The sequence below is a fragment of the Macrobrachium nipponense genome, chromosome 27, assembly GCF_015104395.2.
Source record: "Macrobrachium nipponense isolate FS-2020 chromosome 27, ASM1510439v2, whole genome shotgun sequence".
Classification (NCBI taxonomy): Eukaryota; Metazoa; Arthropoda; class Malacostraca; order Decapoda; family Palaemonidae; genus Macrobrachium; species Macrobrachium nipponense.
This window is the reverse complement of record NC_087216.1, coordinates 31,572,057-31,597,753: the sequence shown is the minus strand read 5'-3', so window position 1 is coordinate 31,597,753 and position 25,697 is coordinate 31,572,057. Positions and strand designations below refer to the sequence as shown.

The following is a 25,697-nucleotide window of genomic DNA, read 5'->3' as shown; positions in this document are numbered from 1 at the left end:
ATATTGTGTTTTCTAATTTTCTTCGCAATAATATTATGGTCTACTTTATCAAAAGCTTTTGCAAAGTCTAAATAAACCACATCTGTTTCATTTCCGCTTTTCATATTTTTGAATATGTTCTCACGGTGGACTAACAGTTGGGTTTGTGTACTTTTTTCCGGGTACGAAACCATGTTTGCCTTTATTAAACAAATTATTTTTTATTAAATGTTTCATAATATTTTTCTTCATTACCCTTTCATACACTTTCATAATATGTGATGTTAGACTCACAGGCCTATAATTACTTGCCTCAAGTCTTGATCCACTTTTGAAAGTAGGGGTAAATAAATATGCTAATTTGTTTGGGCCTTCATCATAAATCTTGCCTGTATCTACACTTTGTCTTAATAATATTGCAAGTGGCTTTGCGATAGAATGAACTACTTTCTTTAACAAAATAGCAGGAATTGCCATCAGGCCCTGCAGCAGCTCCATTTTTAATTTCATTAAATAGCCTGCACAATATCAGCTTCATTAATATCTATGTCAGCTAAATATTCACTAGTTTCATCCCTTACTTCTATATCATTATCTTCATTATCTATTCTAGGGGTGAATTCTCTCTTATATCGTTCTGCCAGTATGTTGCAAATTTCCTTTTTTCATTCGTTAATCTCCCTTCAATTCTCAGAGGGCCTATTTCTATTCTTCTTTTATTCATCTTCTTCGCATATGAGTATAATAGCTTGGGGGTTTTGCTTGATATTTAATAGGGTTTTTTCTTCCAAGTCCCCGTTTTTCATTTTCTTTTGATTGTATAATCTTTTGTTCTGCATTTTTCTATCTTACTTTTTAGTTCTATAACTTTCCATGCATTTTTTTCTTTTGCAAGACCTTTTTTCCACTTTCTGATTTTCTGGAACAAGATCCTTCTGTCTCTTGGTATCATGAATGATGTTTACTTTTCTTCTTCGGTATATATTTTTTCCACTATTTTCTCCAATATTTTATATAATATCTCCGTATTTACCCTTATGTCATCACTTACGAAAATGTTATCCCAATCTTTGTTTAATTCTTCATTAATTTCTGACCATTTTATATTTTTACTGTAGAAGTTTGTATTTTCCATATCCTCCCACTTTTTCATTTCTTGCTTATCTCTATTTTCACTTGCTTTGGAATGAACTGTTAATTCTATGACATATGGTCTGAAATATTCGCATTATAAACTATTATTTCTTTAACATAATTCATCTCGTTCACAAATACTAGGTCTAAAGTATTTTCCTTTCTTGTTGGCAGGTGATTTATTTGTTGAATGTTGTATTCTAGTAGCATATCTAATAGCTTTTCAAATTGCCTCTTATCTTCTGCACTACTATTACTCTCTTTTTTATATGTATAAGTACAACCACAATCTCCTATTCGTTCTTTCCATTCTACGAAAGGGAAAGTTGAAGTCACCCAGATAGGAGAATAGTCCAGTCCTTGTGATTTCTACATATATCATCCAATTTTTCAATTATTAAGTCAAACTCTTTAGTATTAGGAGGTCTATATATTACTATGTTCATCAATTTTTCAGATTCAAATTCTACCGCTATTAGTTCACATTCTGAGTTACTATATTTCTCATATATTTTTTCCTTGTTTTTTGTCTTTCCATATATTAGCGGGTTCACCCCCTGATTCCTATTTTTTTCATCTGGATCTATAAGTTTGGAACCCTTTTATTTGATCATCATTCCCAGTCTCTTGGGAATACCAGGTTTCACTTATATTCATTATATCTATTTTCTTTTCATTTTGGGTTAGTTCTTCTAAGTACTCTATTTTTCTTTTTGAGTTACTCGTAACTAAACCCTGCGCATTCATCACTATGATGGTTTGCGTGTTTTCTCCTTCATTTAATACTGGTAGTAATAAGGATTTTCCCACCCATGTCTCTTTCCTGTTCTGGTATGTTGTTCTTTTTTTCATTTCCAGAAATTCTGACATTAAAAAATCCAACTTTTCCATAATATTTGATCTTCCTTCATCATAATTATTCATTTGTGGTCTGAATCTGGCAAATTTTTTCTCCGTTTCTGCAATATCCTCTTGCATAATAAATACAGTTATTATCTCTTGAGTAGAATTTCGGAGCTGATGCTTTGAAATTTTTTGCTGACACCTCTGCATATCTCATGGTGGTCTGCTTTTCTCTTTTACCTGATATTCTTGATTTCTCTCTTTATTTGTTTCTTTCTTATTTTGGATTTATTACTTGGTTGGTTATTTATTTGATTATGATTCATGGCTACAGGGTGCATATATTTGCATTTTTTGTCGAACTTACATCCTTTTCCTTCTTTTAGGTTTTTACATATTTTGGATGCAGATCTCTGCAATCATCCCCATATCCATCTAAGTATGCACATTTACCATATATTTCATAGTTTTGACATATCTTAGGATGTTTGTAGTAACATCTTTCTCCAAATCTGCAATTCCCTCTTTTCAAAAGGTTGCAGATTTTGTGCTTTCTTGTCTATTTTTTCCTCTTTCCCGTCATTGTATAGATCTGGGTAGAGCCTCTTCGGGATTTGCTTTTCTGTTGTCATATCGGTAATTTACTTTCTTCGTAGGTAATGCTGCTTATTTATTGCCTCATATGTAGTATCAATGAGTATCTCTGCATCCATACTTTTATCTTGTTCTTTGTTTTCCCTATTTTTTTTTCAGTCAATTTCATTTTTGTTTACTTCTTCCGTTTTCTTCTTCTTCTTCTTCTTCTTCTTCCTCTTCTCTTCTTCTTCATCCTCAACTATTTGTACATTCAATCTTGATTTAATAACATTGTCTATCCATGATAGACATGTTGAACAAAAAATTCTTGTATCTTTTCTCAAATCTTGTATTACCTCAGCACACTGTGGATGGGTCGGAATGTTGCATGCAGCACTTATTTTCTGATTAGGTTTGTGGATTGACTATGCTATACCAAACCTTACACAGTTTGCATGCTTTTGGCATTCTTTTTCCTAATGCATCAATTAGGATATTCACAAGATTCACCTTATTCATTTTCTTTGTCGGAATATGTTGGTTTATGTATATTTTCTTTATGAGTCTCTTGACCACTTGGATTTTATTTGGAACTTCTTCAATTATTTTCAAGATGTTTTCATTAGATTTGTTCCAGTTTGAAGGATTATATCCTTCTAATATATCTATGAATGCTTTTGTATCTTTTTGGTTAGGACTGTTGCTGATTTCATAGATGAGAAATGCCAGTTCCCTTCCTGCTACCTCATCGTATTGCGAATCTGCTAGACACGCCAAATTACGCCACCTCTTCCCGCAGTTGGAACTTACTGCCATCTTGTTCTGATTTATAGTATTACACTTGATAAACTAACTTAGAAGACGCTTTATCCTACTATTTTCACACTAATCTTATCACCGATAGTTCACGAACACTTCTAGATATTTCTCAAATTCTAGTCGTATGTTAAACTTGTGATATCTGTTGATTAATCTGACTTCACGCGGGTACGACTCACCAAGCAAGATGGCTACTTAGTCATCTGGCGAGAGGGACCAGACCGGTAACGCATTGCCCTACAACAACCACGACGGTATCCACGCCTGGCTACGCTGCTCTGCCACACCTGGTATACACCCAGCACGTTGCCATGGTTACCCCGACAGCTGCTGTTCAGGCACCGCTGCCAGAGGTGAGGAGGTATACCGTGGAGCTGCCACCTGGTTTTGCCGCTCTTGCTCCAGCCCCTGACTTCCGGTGTCCCAAGAGCTCTTCTGACGCTCAGGACCGTCGCCGCTGTTCTCGGTCCAGCCGCTCTCCCTGGGAGAGCCCCTCAACAAGGCCTGCAGCTCAATCGCCACCGTGGGTTGGCGATCGCCTGCAGCCCCCCCAGCAACTGGTTCTGCCAGTGGGTGAGGGGGGAGCGTCAGGTCTACTTCTCCTATCCCTTCAACTTCCTCGGGCTACACTGGGAAGAGCGAGGCGATCAGGAGTGATCGCAAGGGGCACGATCCTCGTGATTCCGCCATGACGCCCTACGAACCTGGCACGGTCCTAGGACCGACCAGATCGTACGCGGCGCAATTGGCAGGAGGAGACCATGAGGGGTCTGTTGTGGTTCCTCCTGTGGAAGGAGGAGGGTCTCGGGGATACATTCTCGCTGGACGGGCTTGACGTTCCATCTCCGCAGGACGCAATCACTCCCGAGATCCAGTGGTTGTTCGCTGAGGTTATTGCGCTGATTTGTCAGCACAATGACCTTGGGGAAGGATCACCGCTCCCACCTTCCGAGCCTACATCGGGTTTGGAGTCGTTCTGGGGACTCAAAAAGGAACCCAGGGCGACAGTGGGTCTGCCGCGATCAGCCTTGGCTGACAGTGTGCTGAGCCAGGTGGATGCTCTCGTCTAGGGACAGGAGGGTTTGCTTCAGTCAGGCAGGTCGCCCAAGCTCCTTCGCCCCCACCTCACCACGGACAGGGCACTTTTTACGTGCCATCAGAGGACCCTCTGCTGCCCAAACAGGTTAACCCGGAGCTAGTTAGGCTAACTCCGGGGGTCTCTCTGCAGCAGCTCCTGTTGGAGAACCTCTGGTTCTCGCAGCAAGAGGCACTTGCCTTGGAATCTACCACCATGGCAGCATTCCAAGCAGTCTCCTGGATAGACCTGTGGTCCCTCACAGTGTCTAAAGCTGCGGCCTCCTTGGGAAACATCACTCCTGAAGGGGACCCGGCTTTCGTGAGACTGTGCCAGTCTGGAGGTAGGGCTATCTCCTACCTGGCCCACCAGACAGCTAACCTGTGGGCCAACCTGGTTCTGAGGCGTAGCGACGCTGTCCTCACTCAAGTAACCAGGGCGGCTGAGCGAGGGGCGGCCTTGGGTTCTTTGCACGGACCGTTTGGGTTCCTCCTCTCTCTTCCCCAGAGAGATGGTGGACGCTGCGGTGGAACAATGGCGCACTGATGAAAGTGACCGTTTAGTCCACCAGGCAGTCTCGAAGGTGGCTGGGCAACCTCGAATGACTGCGGCTAAGCCCAAGAGTTTTAGCTATTTGCTTCCTCTGCGGTAAGACGATCGCTTCGTCAAAGCAAGAGGAAAGACTCTGCCTTCGACTTCGACTGTAAGGAGCGACCGTAACCAGCCCTCCTCCCAGTCCTCCTTCTCTCGAGGAGGAACTGGGAAGAAGTCAAAGAGAGGAGGGAAACGCTAGGGACAGCGTTCTCCCTCACCTGCTGTCGGAAGTGGGGGTTTGCCTGGCGAGCCATTGGGCAACATGGCAGCGCTACGGAGCGGAGACCTGGATAGTGAACGTTCTTCAGGATGGATATTTACTACCCTTCGAGTCTTGGCCACCCCTCACCTCCAACCCGGTCCATCATCAGACGTACGTTCTTGGTTCGGCCAAGGACGTGGCGCTTTGGCAGGAAGTAGAAGCCATGCTGAGCAAACGAGCTGTGGAGATCGTATGGGATCAGTCGCTGGACTTCTAGTCAACTCTTCCTGGTGGAAAAGTCCTCGGAGGACTGGCGCCCAGTGATAGATCTCTCTCCCTTGAACCGATTTGTTCGCCAGACTCGGTTCACGATGGAAACAGTACGATCAGAGCTCGATTCCATCAGGGAGAACGACTTCATGCTTTCTGTGGATCTGAAGGATGTGTATTTCCAGATACCCATCCATCAATCCTCCAGGAAGTACCTCCGCTTCATCCTCGATGGAACGGTGTACCAGTTCAGGGCACTTTGTTTCGGTCTCTCTACCACCCCACAGGTGTTCACGCTGGTGTTGGCTTGGGCCCACTCGGTAGGGATATGTCTTCTAAGGTATCTTGACGATTGGTTAGTCCTGGCGAGCTCCCGCTCACAGTTGCTACAGGACAGAGATCGACTTCTCGAATTCTGCCGCGATCTGGGGATCGTAGTGAATTACGAGAAGTCAGTTCTTGAGCCCAAGCAGAGGATGAAGTACCTGGGCATGCTGATCGATATGGTAGCAGGGCGAGTCTTCCCCGCAGACTCGCGGATCAGCAGGTTCAGGGAGGCAGCAGGACAGTTCATGTACCTACAGGAGCAGCCAGCTCAGCAGTGGCAGGTCTTGATCGGTCACCTGTCGTCTCTCGAGAAGCTAGTCCCTCACGGAAGTCTTCACCTGTGGTCTCTTCAATGGAGACTAAAGGAGTGTTGGTCACAGGCAAGAGACCCACCTTTCTTCCCCGTGTCCCTCACAGAGGAGGTGAGGCAGGACCTAGCCTGGTGGCTGGACGATGGGAACCTCGTAAGAGGAGTACCTCTACGCGCACACACACACACACACCCCGGGAATATTGCTGTTTTCAGACGCATCGACTGAGGGATGGGGCGCACGCCTAGAGGTGTGTATGTGGAACCATCAACCATCACGACAAGCACCTTCACATCAACGTCCTGGAGCTCAAGGCAGCGTTTCTCACTCTCCAAGAGTTTCAAGATCGTCTGGTGGGACGGTAGTGGCGTATGTCAACAAACAGGGGGCCCTAGTGTCCCTCCCATTGCATCAGTTGATGTTGCAGGTGCACGAGTGGGCCGTGGCACACTCAGTAGAGCTGTCAGCCCGCTACATTCCAGGCAAGAGGAATGTGGTAGTGGACAAGTTCAGCCGTCGGGATCAGGTGATAGGAACCAAGTGGTCCCTTCATCCAGACGTGGCAGAAAGGCTCTTCAACCTGTGGGGGCGTCCAGTCGTGGATCTGTTCGCCACCTGGCACAACAGAAAACTCCAGATTTTCTACTCGGTTGTGCCAGACTCATGGGCAGCTGCAGAGAACACTCTTCAACACCCGTGGGTCAACCTCTTCGTGTACGCCTTTCCCCCGTTCTGTCTGATTCGCAAGGTGATCAGCAGGGCGCTGGTCACCTCGAATCTTCGGATGATCCTGGCGGTGCCCAAATGGCCTCAGGCCGTTTGGTACCTGGACCTACTGGCTCTGCTCGCCAAAGCACCAAGAGAGATTCCCCCCTGGCACAGCCTCCTGTCCCAGCCACACGTAGAACAGTATCACCGGTCGGTCGGGTCCCTGTGTCTTCACGGCTGGCTGTTATCCACCATCTCTTGTGAGCGAGAGGCTTTTCTCACAGCGCAGCAACAGAGATGGCGGGGTACCTCAGACAGTCCTCTGACAGCTGTATTACCTGGGAATAAAGTCGGTCCGTATGGAGTTTGACTCAAAGACCCTTCGAGCCACTCTGAGAGTCGTTAGACAGGGATCTGACCCTCAAGACCCTCTTCCTGGTGGCCCTGGCATCGGCAAAGAGAGTAGGGGAACTTCATGGTCTTTCCTTCGACATTAAGCATTCCAGGGGATGGGAATCTGTGACGATCGATTTCATCCCGAACTTTGTAGCGAAGACTCAGAATCCTTCGGTCCCTGATGACCGGTTCGAGTCTTTCACGATCCCCTCCCTGAAGGACTTCACTGATAATGATGCGGATGAGATGCTGCTTTGTCCTGTGAGGGCGCTACGGCGCTATATGAAGAGAACTCGACACCTCAGGCCTGAGTGTCGACGCCTCTTCGTTAGCACTGGGGTTACCGAGAAAGAGGTTTCCAGGAACACTCTTTCTTTCTAACTGCGTGAGATGATCAGGAGGGCGTACGACACGGATGGTAGTGATGACACCCGTACCCTTCGTCTGAGAGCTCACGAAGTCAGAGGTATTGTTCCAACCCTTGCGTTCCGCAAGAACTTCTCCATGGCGCAGGTTCTGAAGGCAGGGGTTTGGGCCAACCAAACCACCTTCACTTCCTTCTACCTTCAGGATATTACCCACAGGTCCTTGGACACCTTTTCCTTGGGACCCATGGTGGCTGCTCAACAAGTTGTGTAGTCTACCCAGCACCCGAGCGGACAGAACAGCATTGCATCCTTGTGTGACTGCATGAATGGACGAGTGAAAGAGTGTGACTGGCTTCTCTTACTCCTTCGTTCTTCCTCCTCTACCTGTGGGCAGAGGGCTGCTGTCGTCACTACGCTGAACAGGAAGCAGATGCAGGTAAGCTACACGACTGAGCTCCATCCTATTCCTTTCAGCTTTCAGTAGGGATAGGAGTATTTATCCACACTCCCAACAAGGGGGGGAGAGTGGAAGCCAATAAGAGACAAACCCATGACTTCATATTTGCTCTTGAATTAGGAACTAGTTCTTGTGTTTTTGCTATTTATAAGAGGTAAGCTTGCCTCCCTCTTATGAATTTGGTTGAGAAGTCTGGCCACTGATCCTGCGGTGCACACCCCGATCAGCTGGGCAGAGGCTAGGAGCCCTCCCTTTGCTCTTACGACCAGGGAGGGAACCAAGGTCGGACGAACACCAGTCTGTTCATAAGACTCAGATTCCACCCACCAATAAGTGAGTCTTCCTATTGTTAAATGACCAAGGGTTTGTATACGTATCAGAACAAATAACACTTTGTCAAAAATTGTATTTTTCCTAACTATACAAACCTGAGGTCCTTTACACATAGTCCCACTTCATGCCACCCCTCACTCTGCGTTTCCTGGGCCTAAAGCAGTGACTCCTCTCCTCGCAGTCGAGCTGACTGCCAACTGCTTATGACCAGTTCAGCTGCCGCTAAGTACCTTCCTATTGTTAAAGGACCTCAAGTTTGTATAGTTAGGAAAAATAAAATTTTTGACAAATTGTTATTTTGGAATTGGTTCACTACTTTATTTTAGTTTTACAGAGTAGTTAAGGCCACTCAAAAAAAAAAAAAAAAAAGATTAGTACTTACTGTTCAGAAAACAACTGGAAAAACCTTAGTTGGTGCAATGTTGACCTAAAAATATGGATTTTTACTAATGAAATCTTTTATAAAAGCATTTCAAAATTTTTATGGTATACATAGAGGGCAATAAAAAACAAAGGATGAATAAAGCAAGAACTGATCCAAAATCCAAGTGAAAGTATGGGAGAATACTTTTAGCTGTAAATTGGTTAGCACATAAAATGATTAACAATTTGCCTATAATAGACCTTTGGGAACCAGGTCTTGTTTCTTCTCTTCTCAGAATGAAGTGTGGAATTTGTAGATGCATGAATAGGCTATGTAAAAATAATTGGTGTGTGATGAAACACTTTTGGTTTTCAGTTTTAACCTGTTGTGTAAAGCACTATGGTAGATTATATATAATTTTGATGTTCTTTTTTTTTAAAAGGGAATGTCTTGGCGAAGCACACTCTCCATCAGGATGTGAGCAGTGGGCTGAGTGGCAGGGAAAAGTAGCAGAGGTGAAGCCTGAGGAGTTGAGGATTAATTCGGGTGAGACTGAAGACGCAGCTAATTTTTTATGGCTCGTCACCAACTCAAAAGCTTGTCCAAATTGCAAGAGTCCTATTCAGAAGAATGAAGGATGTAATCACATGAAATGTTCAAAGGTATGTGTAGTAATCATAAGTACGTGCAGACCAATGTGTAACAAAGAATTTTCAGTGATAGTGTCTGACCTTAGATGAGGGGACTGCTCTTGAAAAAACATTTTTACACTAAACTTTTTTTTATTAGAATTCCATGTCTTAATAACATATCAGTGCTATATCTTAGTTGTTTGTCTGTCAAACTCTTATCAGTGATTTTTCAATTAGCATTTATTACTTGTAAATGTCTTGACCTGTGTTTTTGTTTCTGCTAAACATTGTTTTGTTTGTTTTGATATTATAAATATTCTGAAATCAAGTTTGTAAGTGTTAACTGTGATAATTAATGTTCAATAATCAGAAACTTGTAGTAAAGTTGTCTTCATTTTTCTTTTCAGTGCAAATTTGATTTTTGTTGGGTGTGTTTAGAGAGTTGGAAAAAACACTCATCAGCAACTGGTGGATACTTTCGATGCAACAGATTTGATGCTCAAAGTAAAGCCGATGAAAAACTTGGTGTACTTATGTCAGAGGTTAGTATTTCCATTGTTCATTTTGTAGTATGGAACTGATCAGTTATGCTTTGGAGTTCACCTTATGCCAGTTTCATTCTATGCAATCAGGGGAAATTTGTGCCATGGAATTCTCATTAGAGTTAAATTTTCTGTATTATTTCCTCCTATAAAAAAGGAGTAATAATTCCAATTTTGAAAGGCTTGATTTAAATTTTGTTTTTCAATACATTGCTTTTACAGTAGTTTGAAGATGTATTGGGACTTTTATTTGTAAATTTTAGTATTAAGTATTAGATCCTAGAGCTCATTTGTTTGGCTTAGTTATGTATAATAATGATGTGGCACATGTCACTGTTGCTGTTCAAGTAAGCTTTCTCTGTTTATTTTTATTCTCTGTGTATGTGATCACATGATTTATCTTAAATCCCAATCTGGTTTTCTCTTTTAACTTGAAAAACTGATTGCCTACTCCTCCTAAATGTTTTACATGAATTTGAATTTTATGGTACATGGCTCTTGTGTAGGTTTTCAAACAGCTAGAAAGAAATCTAGGGTTTCAAACAGCTAGGAAGAAATTTAGACTTTCAAACAGCTAGAAAGAAATCATAGCAATAACTACTTGATTGACAAATAAGATTATTTTAATTTTCTCTTTTGCCCCACCATAAGAATTTGACAAATTTTGATACTTTTGATATAAAAAAGCTCAATCCCTTAACCCTTTAACGCCGAAGGGGTATAATAAAAATCGTCTCCCGTATGCCGGCAGGGTCTGGGAGTGAGCGCCGAAGCGGAAAATTTTTTTTTTTCAAAAAATCACAACACGCTTAGTTTTCAAGATTATGAGTTCATTTTTGGCTCCTTTTTTTGTCATTGTGTGAAGTTTAGTATGCAATCATCAGAAATGAAAAAAAATATCATTATCTTATATAAATAATGGGATATATGATAGCGCGAAAACAAAATTTCATATATATAATTGTATTGAAATCACGCTGCGAGGAAAACGGTTAAAGCTAACAAGTAAATTTTTCCGTTGTATTGTACACTAAATTGCGATTATTTTGGTATATAACCCATTGTAAAACGATCAAGGCAGCACAGAGAAAATATTATCACAAAATGATGCATGAATTCATAATGTGCGGATGTAAAAAAAAGCTGTTTTCAAAAATTCACCATAAATTGAAATATTGTGCTAGAGACTTCCCGTTTGTTGCAAAATGAAGGTAATTGATTGAATATTACTAGACTGTAAGTGTTGTAGCTTATAATTGCAGTTTTCGACCATTTTGGTCGAGTTAAAGTTGACCAAAGGACATTTTTTCTATTTATCGATATTTACATAAAAATATTTCAAAACTGATAAAGCTATGACCATAGGTTGTTTGTTGTTGTATTCTACATGAAATTGCGCACATTTTCATATATAAAACCTTATGTAACGGCTAATTTAAAATGGTGCAAACATTACAACAATCGGACGAAAAAATTTATATTTTTTTTGGAAGAGTTACAGCGCCGACGTAAGGAAAAAGTTTATTTCATAAATTCACAATAAATCGAAATATTGTGTTAAAAACTTCCAATTTTGGTCGAGTCAAAGTTGACCGAAGGTTGAAATTTTGGCACTTATTGTTGTTTATATGAAAATATTTCAAAACTGATAAAAGCTACAACCATGGGTTGTTTTTTGTTGTATTCTACATGAAATTGCACACATTTTCTTACATAAAACTTTATGTAACTGCTAATTTAAAATGGTGCAAACATTACAACAATCGGACAAAAAAATTAATGATTTTTTCGGAAGAGTTACCACGCGGACATAAGGAAAAAGTTTTTTTCATAAATTCACCATAAATCGAAATATTGTGCTAGAGACTTCCAATTTGTTGCAAAATTAAGATAAATGATTGAATATTACTAGAATATAATAAGAGTTTTAGCTTACTATTGCGTTTTTCGACCATTTCGGTAGAGTCAAAGTTGACCGAAGGTTGAAATTTTGGCACTTATCATTATTTATATGAAAATATTTAAAAACTGATAAAAGCTAAAACCATGAGTTGTTTTTTGTTGTATTCTACATGAAATTGCACACATTTTCATATATAATACTCCATGTAACAGCTAATATAAAATGGTGCAAAAATTATGTCAAAGTGACAAAATAATTTCTGAGATGTGTCGCTGATACTTTTTAGTGTGATAGAAAGAAATTTGCGCTTGCACACCTGTGTAACGATTGTAAACAAAACAACGCGTTGATCCGTGAGCTCCCAGCATCCCCCAAGGCGCTTGATTCAAAAGTTTTCACCTAGTAGGCCTATAACTATTTTTCCATAAATTTTAAAAAAACTTTTTTATATCGACGTACCATACGTCCAATCGGCACCCAACAGACAATTTATATCGACGTATAATACGTCCAATCGGCGTTAAAGGGTTAATACAGATAAGTCTAGGGTTATTGTGTGAGAAATTTTATAAGCTGATGTCTTGCATTTTGCCTTGACCACATTTTCATGGTGGTTAAAATGTCATTAAGTATCAGTAGGGGAAAAGTGCCACTAGTTATATTTACTGGTATTTTTGAAGTTTATTGTAATAAGCAGTACATCATACTAACTACAAAATTATCATTCACTGTGGCATGGATGGGTATGGGAATTCCCCCCTTAACTATAGAATTATACTGAATTTTGACTGCATATTTCATATTCATTGCATTACATGCCATGTTAGCTGCAGGAAAAAGTCATAAGCACACGAATGTAGATGAGTAAAGTAATTATATTATATTATATTGTATATATATATATATATATATATATATATATATATATATATATATATATATATATATATATATATATATATATATTATATATATATATATATATATATATATATATATATATATATATATATATATATATATATATATAATACACACACACACACACACACACATATATATATATTATATATAAATATATATATATATATATATATATAATATATATATATATATATATATATATATATATATATATATATATATATATATATATTGATTAAATGAACTAAGAACATCATCATAGGTAACAAAAACAAAACAAAAAAAATAAACTAGCCATAATTAATGTATGTAGACCTGGACTTTTGACTAGGTAGATGAGGCTTTGGACCGGTTAGATGTTTAAAGCTAAATTTAAAATGAGCATGACCATTACTGCTAAATACACTGCATTGAGTTTGGAGTTTTTATATAATTAACTTACCAAGTAATTACATAGCTATATTCTACCCAAAACACAGCAGCTTTTAGAATTTTAAATTCTCGGTAATGTGCTATTGTTAAAGTGTAGTTGATAAGTCCCACCCACTTACAGGTACGGATAGGTACAATGCTGCTGACAAGTTCGTTTCACTTCTTCCATTGGAATGAATGTCGCTTGTGTTCTGTGCAGCTTTGTTTTGGATTTGGTTGCCAGCTGGTTGCTCTTGTCTCCATTTGTTGATGTACTCATTTATACAAGCAGTCCCCTGTTACCGGGAGGGAGTTCCATTCTTGGCAGCGTCCTAGTGGCGCCAAACTGGAACATAGTGCGGTATGGTGCCATAAATCGCCAATTTTAAGGCGCTAGACAAGCACCATGAAACCGGATCTCCATTAACTGAATCCACTGATAACCAGGGACTGCCTGTATTGTTAGTGTGTATGCTATTTTCATTTAACTAGGTTCTGTTTGAACTGCTTATTTATGATTTTCGGTTTTGGTCGCTGTCTGGTTACTCATTGTTTCCATCTGGTGACGAGATCTTTAACTTAGATAGCGTTAGCATTATTCCAGTTAGCCTACATTTGATTAGAATGGTTTCATATGACCATAGCCTACATTATATTAGGTTTGAATTACAATCACAGGAAAAGGAAGGCTACTGCAAGGACAAAAGCTAGGAATGTAGTTAGCCTAGAGTGTACTCACCCGATTTATATGTTAATCCTCAGACTCCTGTTGCTCTTTCTCTTATAACCAATCTTAGGACTATCACCCTCACGCCTTTACCCAGCCCCCATGCTTCTGATCCTAATATGTACCATGTCCGGCCTTGAATCGCGCATTGATCAGATGTTTGTCTTGTGGTGAGTACTATGGAGCAGTTAGATGCTTCAGTGAAAGTCCTTATGGACAATATGATTAAGCAGACGGCAAATGCAAATGATAGTGAGAGTGCATTGTTAGTGGAGAAGGTGTCTGCTTGTTCTGACAATGATTTTATGCAAAGGTTGCTGTCAGGCTCCCATGCACCAAGGAGAAGACATACTGGAAGCCCAAGGGAGGTTGGCGGAGTTTGCCCACAGGTAGGCACCCCCTTGGCCGAGCCTGTTGACCGGACAGCCACCGAAAAGGCGTCCGTACGAAAGTGCAAGAGCTTTGGTCTAGCTCTCCTCATTCCACCCTGGAGACTAGTCCATGTCCATCTTGTAGCTTTTGGGTAAGCTCAGAGTGCCTTTCTCCTGTGCGCCCAACAGAAGATTACCAATTTTCATCTGAGCACCCATCCAAGTCTCGGAAGCGCCCATCATCGTCGAGTAAGCGAGTATCCAAGCGGTCGTTTCCTCTCCCAGTATTCTCAGCTCCATATGACAGGTGCGTGGCATCTCGCCTCCTCTGGGAACCAGGCATCCATCAGTGCCCACTGAACACCCGGTGCCTCCCCAAAATCCCGGCGCCCACCGAGTGCCCAGAATCACCTCTTCAATTACAAAACACAGTATTAACTGATTCTTTGTTGAATCTCATTCAGCATTGCCTGGATGTAATCATAGCCGGTCTTCAAAGCACTCCTGCTGTATCACAGGACCCTGAAGATGCACTTCATTTGCTGATTTATTCCGATGAAGAGGTTTTGGATGAGACACCCGCTTCCTCGCCTTAAGACAATCTCCTCAGATATATTTTGGCTGCCTTTCCTGTTTTTCTCTCCTGCTGCCCAGCTTCTCCTGTATCTGTGTTCTTCATGAAGAACCAGCCTGTCTAGAGTTCCAAAGATGGTTCTGTCCTCATCATCCCAGAAAGATTTAACCCTTAAGGGTTGGGTTAAAAAATCAATATGCAGCACCACAGACTGAGCAAACTTTCAGGTCAGCCAATTCAAGAAAAACGCATCAGTGGGAAGAAGACAAGCTAATGCACATGGTGTAAGAAAAATTCTAAAAAAGTCTCCTTACCTTTCACAAGAAGTTAAAAAAATTCTATTTACAACCCCTTGCAGGGCCACTTTTACAAGACAATTGTAAATTTTACCAAGCTATACATATTTTTTTTTAATAATTTTATTTTATTTTGTAAAATTATAATTACAGGTCACACAATATCATAATAGATAAGAACTAAAATCAGTAACAAATTCTGAATATATTTGTTAGAAAATATTTACCTATGTAAATTTACAAGATCAAAGATGCAGTAACTTTTTGGGGCTTGTAGTACACATTTTTTCTAATATTTCTTGGCACTATTCTTTGCAAAATTGCAATTATAACTGACATACTATCATAAAAGATAAGAACTAAAACCAACAACAACCCCTGGGTATATTTATAAGCAAATATATAAAAAAAATCATGTGAGAGAGAGAGAGAGAGAGAGAGAGAGAGAGAGAGAGAGAGAGAGAGAGAGAGAGAGAGAGAGAGAGAGAGTCAGAGAGAGAGAGAGAGAGAGAGAGAGAAAGAATAGTGTGCCCTTGAAGTCAAGTACTACACTACTGACTCATGAGACACCTAGAATTGACAAGCTAAGCCAGTTCAAAAGTTGACATTAGTAAATTTATGGGCTATTGAAGTACAGGCAATCCCCGGTTCGGCAGGGATCTTCCTGGGGATGTGCCGATAAGCGAAAACTGCCATTAACTGAAACTCAGTCATTTATGGTGCCGATAACTGGTATTGTGCATAAGACACTCTTATGGCGCCGCCACTAAGAACCCTTTATGCCACCTTATGGCGCCAATAACTGGAACTCATCCCATTACGGCGCCATAAATCGCTGATTTTATGGCACTAGACAAGCCCCATAAAACCGGATTGCCAATGACCAAGTCCGCTGATAACCGGGGACTCCCTGTAAGGGAATCTGTCACCTTTTTATTGTTACTCATATTAGGGTATCTGTCTTTTGAGGGTTAAGAGAGCTTGATTGTTGGCTCTCAGACAAGAGGGGTAATCCGTCCACCACTCAAAACCTGTTATTGTTACTCATATTAGGGGATCTGTCCATTGAGGGTTAAGAGAGGTTGATTGCTGGCTCTCAGGCAAGAGAGAGATTAGGGCAAGGCAACCTTCTGCACCCTTCCTTCATGCCTTTCAACCAAGAGATATGAGCCTTACACCACCAGAGAAACTCCTTCCCTGGGAGTTGCTTCCTCCTCCCAAGGGGACTTTTCATGCCTAATTGACTCGTCTCAATGGTCAGCCTTCACCTCAGCCAAAATTATGTTTTTGCCCTTGGAATTGGACCATTTTATTAAAAAAATTTTTAGAGTTTTAGATGGGGGCTCTAGTGAATGAAGAAAGTTGAAGACTGCAGCGATCTAGTAGAGGTCTTGCCTGCGGACTGGCTGGGAGTTCTTTCCTGCCCAGATGAAGCCATTAGAGATGGCTCTCTAGAATTGGCTTTGTTGTTCTCCACAGGGGTGTTGGAAAAAAGAGAACTTTGGTGTTCCTTCACCTCCAAAGGCAACACTCCTACTCAGAAGTCTGCGCTCCCTTTTTCACCTCTAGATTGCTCTCGTCCATCCCCACAATCCACAGTCCAAGAGATAGCATTAGATCTTCAACTAAAGATCTGCTGGTTCAGTCCTCCAAGCACCCCAATGATCCACTCTCCTTTTGTTTCAAGACCGTCTCCTGCTTCAGCAATATTCCCTTCTGAGCAGTAAAACAAGGTTTCAGTCCAGACCTCGCTCCAATGTATGTACAACCTGTCAAGTCAAGAAGGCTTTCTCAAGACTTTTCTCCCGTAGATGAAAATTGTGTCTTCCGTGTGCCTGTAGGAGCCAGGTTTCTCCACTTTTGCGGGAAGCCAGGGGCATATTGCAATGGGTCTCTAGTTCCAAAAGAGGGCTACTCCATCCCTTTCAAGGAGAATCCTCCTTTAGTGCCAACGTCCGTTGTACTGACAGTGTACTTAGCAGGCTCAGAGTGGTTTTCAGCCCTTGGAGAAGAAGTATTGTCTCTTCTCCAGAAGAGAACTGAGGAGATGGTCAAGGACGTCAACTCTCCAGGGTTTTGCAACTGCCCTGTTGTGGTCCCCAAGTCTTCTGGGGGTTGGAGACCAGTCCTCGATGTCAGCGCCCTGAATTTTTACAGTCATAAAACAAAATTCTCCATGGAAACAAACCAGTCAGTCCTGTCCTCCATCCGTTAGGGTGATTGGATGGTGATGATCAACATGGTAGATGGGCAAGAATTTAACTTCTTTAACTTATCAGGATTGTTCTGTAGTTAGAACAGTCAAAGATTTCTAACATTTTTGGTCCAATGGCCTGTAGAATAATGGCAAAGCTTGTTTTGATAAAGGTTTTGCAAGGTTGTCTTCAAGGGGTCCACTGGCTAAGCAAGGGAAACAGTGACTCAGGGCACAACAAAAGCTCTTGAGCATCACCACCCACAAAGCCATTCAGTGATGGAATGGAAAACAAAGTGAACCTGTCATCATGCACAGAGGGATTTTGGGTCGGCCACGAATTCCGGGACAAATTCGAAGGACATCGACCCCCAACCCCTGGTGTGCTTCACCTCATAGCTCAGACCGTGGAGCTCTTGTATCCTCTTGAAGATGCCAAGGCCAGAAGGAAAACTGTCTTGAGAGTCAGGTTCCTGTCAGATGAGCGACGCAAGGGCTCATATGGACTCTTAGTGAAGCTCTTTAAGAACCAAGGAAACATCCCACATCGGAGACTTGAGCTCTCTAGATGAACTCGACTGCTCAAACCCCTTAACTAGCAGGGAAAGTTCCCAGGAATAGATGTCAATACCCTTAAGGCGTAACACCAAACTCAGGGCCACCCTGTAGCCTCCAATGGCAGAAACGGACAAACGTTCCTCGTCTCTGAGGAAGGTTAAAATGTCTGCTATTTGCTAAATAGAGGTTGCGAGTGGAGAAAAACCCCGTTTACGACACCAATCACAGTAGATTGCTCATTTGCCTTGGTAAACCACGGAGGTTGACTTTAAAAACCTCTATTCAGCGAATAGCAGTCTTAGAAGACTGCTGGACATATGCCCTGCTGTTCTCTGAGTAAAGCCTCAGAGGAGATACTTGATAGCCTCCTACCGTGAAGAGACAGGGATTCTACTGACTGGTGGAAACTTTCTGCATGGGGCTGACACAGGAGATGTCGCCAAGGGGGAATCTCCCTCGGAACCATTGACAACAACGACAGTAGATCTGGGAACCATTCTGCCAGAGGCCACAGAGTGGTTACCAAAGTCATCCTGAGACCCCATGAACTCATTAGCCTGTTCAGAACTTGACGGATCAAACAAAACAGAGGGAAGGCATATACCTCCAGGTTGTCCCAGGGATGTTGGAATGCGTCCTCTGCCAATGCTAAAGGATCTGGAACCACTGAACAGAACATCTCCAGCTTCCTGTTGAAGCGAGTCGCAAAAAGGTCCAGCATGGGTCTCCCCCAAATCTGGAAAAGCTTGTCAGCGACCACTTGATGAAGGGACCACTCTGTGCCTAGGATCTGATCCCGGCAACTGAGTTTGTCTGTGACCACGTTCAGTTTGCCTGGGATGTACCTGGCTGAGAGCTCTGCTGAATTGCTGACCGCCCACTGGTGAAGCTCGACGGTCAAGTTGACGTGAAACCAGGCCTCCCTGTTTGTTTACATAGGCTACCACCGTGGTGTTGTCCGACATGAGAATGACAGAATGACCTACCTTCCCCCAAAACTCCTTCAGACCCAGGAAGGCTGCCTTCAACTCCAAGACGTTGATATGTTGGTGCTTGTCCTCCAAAGTCCAAACGCCTGAAGTGATGAGGCTGCCTAATTGAGCCCCCCAACCTGCAAGGGAGGCATCCGAGAACAGAAGGAAGTCCAGTGGAAGAGAACGCAGAGGGAGACCCTTCAACAGATTCTGGTCATCCAACCACCAATGAAGGTCTTCTCTCACTACCAGAGACAGAGGAACCATTAACGGGAGAGTCCCCTGCTTGAGACCAGAACTCTCCCAATCTCCATTGCAGAGACCGAAGATGAAGATGGCCATAAGGGACCAGCTTCTCCAGGGAAGACAACACTCCCAGGAGAACCTGCTACTGATGAGCTGTCTGATGTGATTCTGACAGGAAGTTGCGCGCCACCACCCGCAACTTCTCCAATCTCTGATCCAACGGGAAAACTTTTGACACTGTCGTATCGATGACCATGCCCAGGTAGAGAATCTTTTGACTGGGTACGAGGTTTGACTTTTCATGGTTAACTAATATGCCCAGTTCCCGACAGAACCAAAGTAAACGATCCCTGTCCTGCAGCAGCTTTTCCCTGGAAACTGCCAAGATTAACCAATCATCGAGGTACCTCAGCAAACGGATCCCCTGAGAGAAGACCCTTGTGAACACTTGAGGGGCCATCGTTAGCCCGAAGCACAAGACTTTGAACTCAAAGACCTTGTCCCCAAGAGAGAAGCGAAGGAACTTCCTGGACGTGGGACGAACAAGGATTTGGAAGTATGCATCCCTTAAGTCTATCAACAGCACGAAGTTGCATTCCCTCACGGCTGCCAACACCGAGCGCGGGGTCTCCATCTTAACCGTGTCTTCCTGATGAAGTGATTCAAGGTGGATAAGTCGATCACAGGCCTGAATCCTCCCGACGCCTTGGGCACCAAGGAGATGTGACTGACCCTGGGGACGGATGCACCACTTCCTCTATCGCATCCTTGTCCGGGATTTTCTGCACTTCCTCCCGAAGAGCCAAGAACTTCAGAGAATCTGGAGGTTATGCCTTCCTGAGCTGTGGCTTGTCCGACAGAGGAGGAGAGAAGTCGAACGGCTGTAGGTATCCCACCCGAAGGACATCTACCACCCACTTCTCTGCCCCATAACTCTGCCACCAGGCATCCCCCCACCCATGGCGCAGGAGAGGGAGAGGCGCCTAACCTACCAACGGCCCCCTTTACCTCTGTCCCTTGGGCCCCTTCTTGGCTTGAAGGAACGAGAGCGAAAGGGTGTTGATCTTTTGACTTAGGACTTCCTCAATGCCAGCAAGGACTCAGTGTTGAGCGATCTCCATCCTAGACAAAGCTGCATCCCTTCTAATCAGAAGGAGGTTAGCCCATAAATCAGTACTGAGGTGAGCCAAATATGAAAATGCCTTGCCCCGGACTGCAACAGACTGGCAAGCGAGGATCCACTCACCAACCCTTCTGGGGACCTGTTGAAAGCTATCTTGACAATAACCACGGACCAGAAGTCCAGCCAAGAAACCGTCTGCAACATGGAGGCCGCCGTAGATTCCAATGCTGAGGCATCTTGCGGAGACAAGGACGGAGCCACTGACCTCACCTGCTCCAAAGTCAATCCTGACTTTAAGCGAATGACGTCTGGGTTAAGATGGAGTGATAACAAAAAAGCAGAGCTCGTAGCATAGTAGTACTTCCTATGTCTCGTGAGAGGCGGGGGTAGTAGCTTGGTAGAGCCCCTAGAGCGAAGCAAACCATCCTAGTCCAAAACAGAGCCATACTTCTGCAAGACCGATTGAAAGTGCCCCGACAAAGGAAGCTGAAGAGATGATTTGGGGTCCTGAGTAGCTCCTGCTAAGGCTTCCAAGCAAGAAGTGTAAGACGACCGAGCCTGAGTCCTACTTTCCAAATTGTTAAACGTACGAATAAGATAAACAACTTCCGAAAAGGAAGACAAAAACTCTTGTGTGTCTCCCTCCTCCTACTCCAGCAATGGAGACCGATGACGAGAAGGATGTGCAGGCTCCTCTAAGGCACCTTCCCCGCTAAAATTAACGGAAGGGTTAGCAGCCAAACAGCCCGAAACCCAACTAACCTCTCTGGGCTGGGTCCATGCGTCGGCTTCTGAGACGAACCCACTATAACACTAGGAACATCACTTACCCCAACAGATGACTCATTAACATGTCCATGAATGGTCAAGGGCGTGGTGGACATATGAACATGAGATGGGGGGGGGGAATCCGGAACACTCGAGATCGAAGGAGAATCCCCTAGAGTCGAACTCTTGGAAGCACCAGTGAGAGAGGCAGGCAAACACTCCTGCTGCACCAACTCTGCGCTCACTACCTTCGACCTCTTGACAGGTGCCTTGAGATCTTTATGGCAAGGAATAGGCCTTGGAGAAGAAGGAGCATTTACATCATGTGCATGGGCAGGGGAGGTTGCAAAATGCTCGCGATGTGCATGGACAGGGGAGGTTGCAGCACGGACGGGGTGGGGGGCGGGGGGGGGTTGCTTTTTCGGGGGGGGGGGCGGTGTGTAACACACCCATGATTTGAAGCAGAGGACGAAGCATCCCCTGCAGATTGCACAAGGGAAGGACACTAACACTGCCCGAAACACCAGCACTCAGGAACACGTCCGCGTTGTTCCTCCCTCGTAGGCGACGAAAGGGCAAAGCCCTTAGCCTTCCAACGCTTGATACACCGACGGGGTGTAGAGGGGGAAGAAGGAGAGGAAGACAGCACTGGTTTCTTATGCGAACTCTTCTCAGGAGGCAGGGACGAAGCAACACTTTTCCTACCAGTCCTCCCAACCGATAAGGCAGCCAACTTGACATCCAAAACAGAGTCCAACCTCTGAAGCACTGCCTGGCTTATAACTTCAGACTGATGTGCCAGAGAAGGCTCCGATGATGAGGAAGGGAGATGTAGCGAACTGGGTGGCAGGGATGACGTCACGGTTGAGAGAGGCAGATCAGAGGAGACGACTGGGAGAGACGTCACAATTGGTGATGACGTCACAGCTTTCCTTCGGTGCGAGGGGGAATCAGACGCCACTAGCGGAGGCATACACAAAGATGGATCCCGTGACGTCATAACGGGGCTGACGCCACGGCTTCTCTCCGACTCGAAGAAGCGGCAGCAGACAATGGCAGTGCAGACCAAACTCAGATGTTGAGATTATTTAAAGCCTTGGTCTTTTCAAAATTAAGTTATGGGTGTGAGGTGTACATTACGTGAAGCCAAATAGCCTTAAAATGCTCAACTCAATTCATCATGGAGGAATACGGTTGTGTACAGGAGCATTTAAATCATCTCCCACCGAGAGCATGCTAGTAGATGCTGATGAGGTGCCACTGGATCTTCATTACAAGCGTCTGCTGGTTCGGAGCTGGTATAGATTCCAGAGGCTACCTATAAGTCTTTAACCAGCATTTTTATGAGAAAGGAAAGGCATTAGCAAAGTTATGAAAGTCACCCCAAGCAACCTCATCCATTCTCTTTTAAGTCAATACCATTGTTCGTGAGTTAAATATGCCAAGGATTGAGATTTTACCAGCAAAATACTCAGTTAGTCCCCCTGGAACTTTCCAGAGGTAAAATTCTGCAGATATTTCAATTTTACCAAGACAGAATTGTCCAGTGAGGCCATGCAGTCAATATTTTTAGAACACTCCATGCAACATGATAACTCCACTGCAGTTTTCACGGACAGCTCAAAATCAGATGCTGGCGTCGGCTTTGGAGTAGCCTTCCCTGATTTAGAGAGAAGTGGCAGGTTATCACCTGTTGCATCAATTTTTATGGCAGAATTATATGCAGTTTTGTTCATGCAACTTACCTGTCAGATATATATATAGCTGATAATTTCCGACACCGACAGAATTTAAAACTTACGGCACACGTAGGTGGGAGTCAGGTGGTTAGTCCCCTTCCCGCCGCTGGGAGGCGGGTATCAGGAACCATTCCCATTTTCTATTCATAATTTTTCTGTCGCCGGTGTTGTGAACATCTGTTTACAGCACCTCCGTCTGGATTTGGAAACTTTTTGCTACTTGAGTATCCCTTTTGGTTCTTTTTTGGATTAATTGATTGGATCGGTGGCTAGGCACACGTTATTAGTGGATTGATTTGATTTTGGTTTGGACTTTTCTTGGATAATATGTCAGGGTCTAGTACAGCTAGCGCTAGGTTCTGCTCTAGAACTGATTGTAGAGGTAGGCTACTGAAAGCTTCAGTAGACCCACATACGGTATGTAAGAGTTGCAGGGAGCATGAATGTGTGTATGAAAGCCGTTGCAAGGAGTGCGAAAGACTAACAGATTCTGAGTGGAAGGCGTATGATACCTATCTTAGGAAACTTGAAAAGGATAGGTTAAGGAGGTCTTCCTCCAGGAGTGTTTCAGGCGTGCAAGAAATTAATGTTTCTCCTGTTAACCCTCCTTCTGTTAATGCTCCTAACCCTGTAGTTTTGCCTCCGGGCCCTGAAGCAGTGTCTGTAGAGAGTAATACTTTATCCTTAATATTGGAGTCGATTCGTAATCTAGAATCGAAAGTGTTGGCTCTTGAGAGCAAAAGTGACGTGCAAAAGTGCAGTGATACCCTTGTGTAGTGGAGGGTGCGTCAGATCGGCCTCGTTTCGCCTCTAGGCCTGGACCTCTGCTTGACTCCCAGGACCTGGGGAGGGAGCATGTCGAAAGCCGAAGGAGGGTTACAAGGAACCCCCACCGATCTGACGTGCCTTCGGCAGTTACTGATGAAAATCCCCAGACTGCCAGGGAGCGTGCGCGTGCACGTCTCCTCAAGGAGTGTTTTTCGTCATCGGAGGCTTCATCCCCACGTAAAGGGGTGGACAGTTCTCAAGGTGCTTCACGTTCCGCTGAAAAGGACGGCGCGTAATGTTGACGCTTCACGTCCTAGTTCTCCGCTTTTGCGATCTTCGCCTGACAGTGCGTTCGCTGCTTTTCCGCCGCAGAAAAGGCGTAGAGAGTCTTCGGACTTGGATTCAGTTAGCTCGTGCGAGCGATACAGTCGCTCCAGAGCTCGGGAAGAGGCCGTACCTGGGAGGAGGAGGGAGGCGTCCCCTCGCCGCTCTCCTGCTCACAGGATCAGTCCCTCCCCGGAGCAGGAAGATTCGCAAACAAGAGGATGATTCAGTCACTGCAGCAGCAACTTCAGGACGCTCTTGCTGCTAGAGAGTCTCTTCCGCGTCGCAGGAAGGATGAGAAGCTTCCTGTGAAGAAGTCAAGACCCGCTCTTTCTCCTCGCTCGCCTCTCTCTTCGTTCGAGTCTCCCTCTAGAGTTCGTTCTGCTCCCCAGCAGCTCTCTAGAGGAGGTGAGAAGTTCGCTTCTCGCTCTCAGGATGAAATATCTCCCGCTCGCAAGTCTTCGTATGTTCGCAAGCGAGTGGTGGACGCTGAACGCGCTTCTGTGCAAGTGGAGCGCGCTTCAGGTGCCGCCAAGCGCGCACCTGTTGTTGATAAACGTTGCACCAGGGCGTGGGCGGCAGCCGCTCGCTGACTGACGCTCGGCGCGCACCAGTGGAAGCCAAGCGTGCACTAGTGGAGGCGCTCGGTGCGCGCCAGTGACGCCAAGCGTGTTTAGTAGATGGTCGAGCGCGCACCTGTCGGCGCCAAACGTGTGGATTCGGACGCCAAGCGCGCGCTGGTAGACACCAGTTCCTCACGAATGCAAGTTCAGGTGGAATGAAGTGGAACCCTTCCTGTTTCGTCAGTTTTTCTTGCAGAGTTTCCTCCTACTTCTCCAGTTTCTGAGGAAGGAGTTAGCGATGATTTAGTAGAATGCAGAGGAAGAACAGCAACCAGCTACTGTCTCATCGGACTATAAAGTTTTGATGCGTCTTCTACAGTCGGAGTTCGGAGAAACTTTTCAACCGGAAGCCCCTCGTACTCCTCCTTCTCAATTTTCTTCTTTTAAGGCAACGAAGGCATCGGGTCATTAAAATGAAGAAGTCGCTTTCCCACGAAGCAAGCGTTCCGGAAAGTCCATGAGTGGATGGAGAAGAGGAAAGCGTCAGGAAAGTCCTCTTTAGCTTTTACCGCCTTCAAGACTCTGCGGTAAAGGAGGCATGTGGTATGAGACAGGAGAGGACATAGGCGTTAAACTACCAGCCTCTGCTCAAGGTGACTTCGGGAGCATCGTAGACGCCTCCAGAAGAGCCTTCTGTCTTCATCAAAAGTCACTTGGACCCATAACGAGTTCGACTTTCACCTAAAAGGCCTCTTCAGGACTCTAGAGGTCTTCAACTTCTCGACTGGTGTCTTGGAGTTTTAGATGCCAGGTCAAGGATGTTTCTGATACTATTAGTCTGGGGGAGCTGGTCCAGACGTACTTTTCTTGTATGGACAAGGCCGTCAGGGATGGTTCTGAGGAGTTGGCTACGCACTTTAGCTCGGGGATTCTCAAGAAGAGAGCGCTCTTTGTAACTTCACGGCCAAATCCGTCTCTCCAATGCAAAAGGCGGACTTGCTTTTCGCTCCTTTCTCAGACCATCTCTTCCCCCAGGCTATGGTTAAGGACATAGCTTCAAGCCTTCAGGAAAAGGCAACGCAAGATCTTCTGGCTCAGTCTTCTAGAAGGCCAGCAGCTGCTTCATCTTCTGGAGCTTCGTTTGCCAAGAAATCGAAGCCCTTTCGTGCTGGACCTTCCTCGAAAGCAGCCTCCCGAGGAAGAGGCTCTTCCAGAGGAAAAACCCCTGCTCCGTCAAAGAGTAGGAAGTGATTCGGAAGTCCTTCAGACGCCGGTAGGAGCCAGGCTTCTTCGATTCGCGAAAG

The 25,697-nt window shown here is 44.2% G+C and overlaps 1 protein-coding gene across 3 annotated transcripts in view; it reads left to right on the top strand.

Moving 5' to 3' along the window:
• The window catches only part of LOC135200995 (ankyrin repeat and IBR domain-containing protein 1-like), a 228,209-nt gene that overhangs the window by 88,601 nt on the left and 113,911 nt on the right, over positions 1-25,697 (top strand). For all 3 annotated transcript variants that reach the window (XM_064229796.1, XM_064229798.1, XM_064229797.1), the window contains exons 10-11: positions 9,199-9,418; positions 9,796-9,930. In XM_064229796.1, the coding sequence (XP_064085866.1) occupies positions 9,199-9,418; positions 9,796-9,930 (355 nt within the window). The remainder of the gene's footprint in view (positions 1-9,198; positions 9,419-9,795; positions 9,931-25,697) is intronic.